This window comes from Trachymyrmex septentrionalis, unplaced genomic scaffold (assembly GCF_001594115.1).
Source record: "Trachymyrmex septentrionalis isolate Tsep2-gDNA-1 unplaced genomic scaffold, Tsep1.0 scaffold51, whole genome shotgun sequence".
Classification (NCBI taxonomy): domain Eukaryota; kingdom Metazoa; phylum Arthropoda; class Insecta; order Hymenoptera; family Formicidae; genus Trachymyrmex; species Trachymyrmex septentrionalis.
The window spans coordinates 3,303,657-3,310,943 of record NW_017305683.1 but is presented as its reverse complement, the minus strand read 5'-3'; the positions used below and the strand labels follow the sequence as shown (position 1 = coordinate 3,310,943).

At 28.7% G+C, this 7,287-nt stretch overlaps 1 protein-coding gene across 3 annotated transcripts; it reads right to left on the bottom strand.

The window, feature by feature from the left end:
* Positions 1-96: 96 nt before the first annotated feature.
* On the bottom strand, positions 97-4,736 carry LOC108751704. Of its 3 annotated transcripts, none has more exons than XM_018492013.1 (5): positions 4,471-4,736; positions 2,216-2,416; positions 1,201-1,431; positions 672-857; positions 97-312 (listed from the first exon to the last, which is right to left on the bottom strand). In XM_018492013.1, exons 1-5 carry the CDS (start codon positions 4,651-4,653, stop codon positions 205-207), a joined length of 909 nt encoding a protein of 302 aa, XP_018347515.1. In that variant the 5' UTR covers positions 4,654-4,736; the 3' UTR covers positions 97-204. The 3 variants fall into 3 exon arrangements, with proteins under 3 accessions (XP_018347515.1, XP_018347516.1, XP_018347517.1); XM_018492014.1 differs by having other exon boundaries at positions 4,434-4,545; XM_018492015.1 differs by lacking the exon at positions 4,471-4,736 and adding an exon at positions 4,356-4,393.
* Positions 4,737-7,287: the final 2,551 nt, after the last annotated feature.

Sequence of the window (7,287 nt, the reverse complement as noted above, 5' to 3'; positions counted from 1 at the left end):
GATATTGTTGTGTAGTTTACATTCACTTCTTCAGAGGGCAGTAGTGCGAGGCGGTATTTTGCGGTTACAGGAAAAAGGTCTTCACGTTCTCTTTCAGGTTTCTTTCTGGTTCAACGACTTCAGAAAAGCAGCGACAAAAACAATGTACCAGCAATCGGTATTCTTAACATATTTAATAATTTTTATTTAAAAATTCCAGGCACGTCACATGACATGGATTACTTGAAACTCATGTTTTGGTTTGCTTTTCATTTTCATTTTAATATAATTGTACCAGTCGACAAAACAGCAATAAAGTATCGGTTCGTCATCCTAAAAACAAAATATAATTTTCTGAATTTTTATTACAGATTATAAAAATTACCGATCTTTATCTTTCTCAGGACAATCTTTTTCAGGATTTTTGTCTTTCTATATGTTAATATGTTTTTTTATGCGCAAGTATCGTACATCTTCATTGAAATTCGTTAGAGATTCTACTGATCATTTGATAATCTTAAAATGGCCAATGTCGTAGATTTTATAGACTTTATAGAAAATAGAATCATTATCTTGTATTTAAATACAGAATGTTTCTTTTTTCATTCAACGCAAGAAAACATAGTCTGTATCAAGATCCAAGGCGTCGATAGAATTGTAAGTAAACAGTAAATTTCTTAAATCATTCTTACAGCTTTATCGGAGATCGCAGCGAGGTCGATTAATTCTTCCAAAGTAGGAATTGGTAGTTCATTAATCTGCTTTCCAGCATCGCGTTTATCGATCTTTTCTTCTATAGAATAATCACTTTCGATGGTATCTATACTAGACTCAGAACTTTGCATATCTGATGTACTTGAATCTCGTTCCCTTTGAATCTAAAATCACAAATATTTACGTTTTGTATTGATCTAATTAAGAATTTTAAGAGAGATTAAAAAAGATTATGCAGGTTACTGAAAAAATTATTTAAACTGTAGTTTTAATAAAAGTATTATTAATCGTATTATTAAATTAATAATCGTAGTCATTTTCAATATTTCAAGTTCTCTACAAAATCATGAACCATTAGTCTTCTGAAGAATAATTATGACTTATAATTACGTAAATTATGTTAATTTTTACGAAACGTCATAACAAAAATACATTATAAATAAAACTAATAATTAAAAAAAAGATATATATCTTATATAATATGTAATAATGAATAATTATTTATACCCATTCACGTATCCACTGCCATTGATCGAAAAGAACCCACGCTTGAATTAGGTACAGGATCATAACGAAGATCGACAATATGCACATTACAAAGTTGTGAATAAAGATAGGATGCTCCAGTATTTCTTCGTCAGTAAATTCGGTAACGTCGATGTAGATATCGGCGTGTCTCATCTCCATTATTCCTACCATAAGCATCAGAATAGCTCCTGCTGCGCATATTGTGAGAGGCTTACAGGTTTATTTTCACAGCAACGCATAATTATTTAATATAGCGTAGTTAAAATTTTATTTATTATATCTCTATTGTGACAACTAATTTTGCGTAATGAGAAATGTGTATATTGAGTTTAGAATTGAAATTTTATCAGCGATGAGATATGTCATTACTGGGGAGAGAGAGAGAGACCTCGAATTGTGCATTAGTATTCCAAAGATATACAATAAAAAGCATTTTTTGTATATGTGTTAAAACCAGTCTTTATTAAAATTTATTTATAATGTATTTAATTTTTAATATACCTGAGTTAACTTATGTGATTATGTTATTTGAATATTTTAAATTGCTAACATTTTATAGTGTTAAAATAAAACAATTTATAAATTAATGAACAAAACATAAAGAGTAAGAGTAACATAGAAATAATATAATTTTAAAATTTAAGTTTTTAAATAAATAAAATAAAAATTAAAAATATTAATTTAACATATAGTAAATGCTAATTTTACTAAATAAATATGTTGCTAAATTATTGTTTCCAAATTGTTAAAGTGTGTTTTTATTTTAATATTAATATTAATTGTTGTTTTAATACATTTATGATATGTTAAAGTAACACAAAATTTGTTTGAATCGTTCGAGACATGTTTTTGCAAAAATTTATCAAATTTAACACAAGTTTTTTAGTTGTAAAGTTTTTAAAACTATATCAAGAATTATATCCATTGTAATTAATCGCGAAGGAAATTTGTTGTCTATATTTTATACATTTAATAATTTTGAAATAAAATTTACTATCATAGGCCTGTCGGGAACTATTTTTCTAATAAGCCAGAGGATCATAAGAACAAGGCTCAGTAGCATGCAAATGGGATATACGAAGAAAATGGGATTTCTTTCCTCTGGTAACAACGGGATCGTATCATCCTTTTCTCGCGCACAATGATTTATATAGTGATGCACGTGATGAAAAATTTCGATAGCCGACGTCATCACCTAAAAAGATCTTTCATCGTAATATTCTCGACATGCTTATCAAGCAATCAAAGTAGGTGAAGTAAATCTAAAAATATCGAGAATACTCTCAGTAATAAAAATCAATACAATATACAGAAATATCTGTTCTCAATAAAAAAAAATATAATACAATAATATGAAAAAATAAATAGATATAGTAATATGATAAAGTATTAAGCTAATTAACAAACAAATAATTTTTTAAATAATTTTAAATATATTAAGTAAAAAGAACCAAACTATCTACGGCCAAAGTTAGATGTTGGAATAATAATTCTATATGTAATCTAATTCAAATATACATTTATTTCAAATTGACGATCAAACTTAATTTGTGATTATTATTATTATTTCAATTCATTTTGATTACAAGTCCTGAATCGGCGCGTAAACAACCGAAAAGTAAATGTGTTTAAAATAAATTACATATACTATATAGAATTATTATTCCAACATCTATATGTACATATAATCATATTTCACGTCTTTGACCGTAGCATTTCTTCTTGATTTTGATTAATTTTTTCATATGTCGGTTTTATTCTCATTTATTATTAATTCTAAATATATATTATATATTTTGAAATGTTTAAAGAAGCCACCATCCACATATCTTACTCATTACAATTAGCCTAATTCCTTAACATATTATTATTGTTAATACAAATCAAGCAAAAATTAATTTAATTTAAATAAATATAGGTCACGAGAAGAAAATACTAATATAAAAAAAAAAGACTCTGTAAGTTACAGTTTTCATAGCACTCAAGAGATATTCTCAATGTTCGCTGTTATGTATTGTGCTAACGATGCTCTTAGCAGGTTTCCACCGATCGTGACAAAACGGTCAGCTGAAATAGAACGCGGGTAATTGAATATTGCGGCAAGCTGCCGGTTTTCTTCCTGGAGCGATTAAAATTTGCGGAGTACACGGCGTTGGCACGCGTGTTCATGCGTAAATATGTCTGATGCGTGTCCGATGTTCGATGCACATGTCGTATCCGATTACATAATAAAAATATCAATGTCACGATTATCGTTATACTGAATCACAGCGCAAACGGTAAGAAATTCCGATCGAAAAACTAGGTCGGTGTCGCATTGTTTCAAGCATGAAATTATTTTATCTTGGAATGGAGGCACGTAACGACAGCGATGTACTTTCTTAGATATTACGTATCATATTTTTTTATCGTGTACAAGAGACGTTAACGAAATATTATATTCCTATGATGCATTTATTTTGTACGCGTGCGAGAATATTTTTAAATTTACTTTACCTAATGAACGATTCAATAACGTATAAGAATACATAACGAATGCAGTTATTTGGTCTTATACTTCTTATAATATAAATGCGTGTATCTTTTGACACAACTGCGGCAGTAAGTATGAAAAACGTTTAATTTATTCCCTCAAAAAAATACTAACAATAATAGAAATTAAAAAAAAAACGAAATATTAAAATTGTTATAAAAATAAATATTACTTTGTGATAATATCGGTTTTTAATTTATTTTTCATTAAATACAGAATGTTTACGTCAATTTTTGAGGGAGCCTTTATACATATATGGCCAAGGTACTGTTTTCTTTTTAATTCTCCATCTACAATCTGAGTCTTTTTTTACAAGCAAAGTTTTACTCTTAATTTTTCTCTGAAATAAAAAAGTGCTAATTCCGATTCTCCTTCTTAAAATAATCGAGAAAATTATTTAGTAACTATGTAGAGATATAAAGTAGAGAATAAAATAGAGATGTTGAAAAATAATCCTAAATTTTTTCACATATTTGAAAATCCAGAGCAGTAAAAAAATTTCAATTTTATGAAAAGATTCAGATTGCAGACCGAGGGAATAAGAATATGATTGTAGAAGGTTAATTATATTTTTCACACATTGAAAATAATGCGTGATTACTTCCTACTATCGGCTTCAGTTCTCACTCCGGAATAAACATTTTGCACATATGAGAAGATTAAGTTATGTCCGCCTTACGAGTGATGTAAATTGTTCAACACGTTCGATCCCTTACAAGTTGAACAAAGTGTAAACTGGCGTGCACGACATGTGAAAGGTCCGTTCTTCTCTGAAACTTTCTTTCGCCGTTGTAATGTATAGCCGCAAGCTTGGCAATTTCTCGGAGTCTGCGAAGCTCCAGTTCGGATTCATCTTTCTCCCTAATCGATTTTCTATTTTTGGTTCGAAAATTCACCATTAAATCGTTAATTATTAACACAAATTGTCGGCAGATTTCCCTGTCAGTGTAACCTAAATGTAGCGACTGAACATGACGTTCCCGAATTATCTGACAAATGAACAATGAGGAATGATATCCGCAATCAATTTATGCCAATTAAAGTTGTCTCCGTCAAGAGTACAAACACAGAGAATCAATTAAATCTCAGTTGAAATTACTTACTCGACGTTAATAAAACCGGTATTCTTCGATAATTTAAGAGGATAGATGCAATGTAGAAATTATATAATAAATATAAAGTATGATTACGTAATTACATAATTTTTTTACTGCAAAATAATTTTATTATATGGAATAATTTTTTTATGATAATGCAGAAAGAATGTTCTTGCGCTGAAGTATTTAAAAGATTTGGTTAGATACAGATCTGAAAATAATTTTGTTTCCACCATTGAAATAATTATATAGGACAATTATAAATTGGTCTCTAAAATGTTTTTCATCAACGCTTAAGCATTCTGTATAATTATTTAAATAATCAAAATTATTTTTTAATCTAGTTTTTTTATACTTCAGCAAAATTGTTCTTTCCATGTATTTTCAACTTTAATTCCGGTTTTAAATTTAAATTTTTAATTGTCTCTCCGTCGATCGTCTTTCCATTTGATTAAAATCCCGAAGAAAAATTATTTTTTATGAGAAAGTAGAACAAATGCCAGTAATTGTTCCAAATAATGGAATTTTTAGTCTTTTCATTTTCTTTCTCTTTATATTTATGTCCTTCAGTAAAAAATCGACGTATATTATTCTCGTTTGATGTGGCAGATCTATGGGTTTGATTGCATTAGAATGCGCCGACACTTTCTCCTCCTAATCCTAAACTTTCTCGACCTTTATCTCGTCTTTTTGTCATATTTCAACATGGTAAAAGACGAGATAAAGATCGAGGAAGCTTAGAATTAAGAAGAGAAAGTCCCAGCGCAGTCCCAATAATGCAACCAAACGCACAGATCTGTCATATCTATCGAGAATGATATATGTCAGTCTGACAGAGATAAATATAAAGAAAAAAATTAAAAAGTTAGAAATCCCAACCAATTTGGAACAATTGCCGTTTGTTTTATCTTCTCATAGAGAAACTATAATTTTCCTTTGGAGATATGATTAACTACAGATACGAATCCTCCATTCTCAAGTTAAACTTCATAATTTGTCTTCACAACAAATAGTAGAGAAGATGCGCAGATTCTTAAATTAGATACTTAACAGAGAAATAATATTGTCTTTCGAAATATCGTGATCGATAAAATAAAATTGCACGAGCATTTTTTTTATATTTTTGGATTTATTTTATTGCCAGCGCTTCCCGCGATCGTTTCATGGACGGATGCAGCTTCAGAAGAGAGTCTAACAGATAGGAAATGTTCGACAACTGCGAAAACGAAGTTTTACGATCAGATTTCGATACGATCGACGAACATGCGACACTGTGAAAGACGTTTTGGAAATTTTCCAATGGAACGTCTGCGCTTTTAACAAGAGAATGGCGAGGATGTATGTAGAAGGTTGCTGGCACTATTGCCGAAAGTGTTCCCAAAATAACTTGCTGATCTCTTTTGAAGATATATTAAACGATTCTCATCTGTGAAAATCAAGATCGTTGACAAACGCATTATAACATGATATACGTTTGATGTCATCTCCGCTCTATTTCGAATTCGTGCATTAAGTAAAATTAAACATATGATGAAATTAAACATATGATTGTTGCATGTAAGCTCGCAAACATCGTGCAATATAATAAATTTTAGAATATTAAATTACATTATATTTTGTTCTTTTATCTATAAATATAAAGAAACAAATAGTTACGTTCGATTAAATTGTTTAATTTTAAGGCCGACTTTTACCTACTTACTGAAAGCATTTTGGATTACATAAGAAGTGAGAGAATACATAAAGAAAATTATTATGAAAACTACATTAAAATGTAAACATTTTTTAATAAATCAATTTGCAATCAATAGAATAAATTTATAAGACATACCGAAAACTGCCCTTGTGTTTTGGTAATTAATGAATGAGTAATTTATATATTTGGAACTGAATTATGTCAAACCAAATATGAAATAAGATATATAAATAAAGATAAGAGTAGAGTTTTCGATATATCTTATATACTTGTATATTCCATTAAATATTGTTTTATTGTAAATATTGATTTATTGAAACATATTTCTATTTTAATATATTTTACAAAAAAATTTTATTATGTTTTCTTATTTCTGACGTCATCGATCTAAATGTCAGAAGCCTTAAATTAAAATAAATTCCTAAAAGTATCTTACAAAAATTACAAGTAAATCTTCTTTAATTAATTGTAACTTCTTTATTGTTAAAGTACTAACATTGCTATAATTACAGTTCTAAATTATTGTTTCATTCTTTTACTTTTTATGAGAGAACAAGTTTTTTTTTCTATAATAAATCTTAGATTCAATATATGTTTAGCATAATGGACGAATGAAAACGATAATACCGAGAACTAGACTCAGCAATATAGTTTTCCAGGAGGTCATAAATATTTTTCTCAATGAAAGTGAACGCTTTACAAAGAGCTATAAGCTTTATGAGCCTTTTTGAACGTTCTCA

What these genes read in the sequence shown, in the direction of transcription:
- LOC108751704 (XM_018492013.1), bottom strand. Translation starts at nt 4,653, where the DNA reads ATGGTGAATTTTCGAACCAAAAATAGAAAATCGATTAGGGAGAAAGAT. An exon ending in TTCCCGACAGGCCTATGATA is followed by an intron (nt 1,432 to 2,215) that starts GTAAATTTTATT and finishes TAAACCTGTAAG; the next exon opens with CCTCTCACAATATGCGCAGC. An exon ending in GGCAGTGGATACGTGAATGG is followed by an intron (nt 858 to 1,200) that starts GTATAAATAATT and finishes TTGTGATTTTAG; the next exon opens with ATTCAAAGGGAACGAGATTC.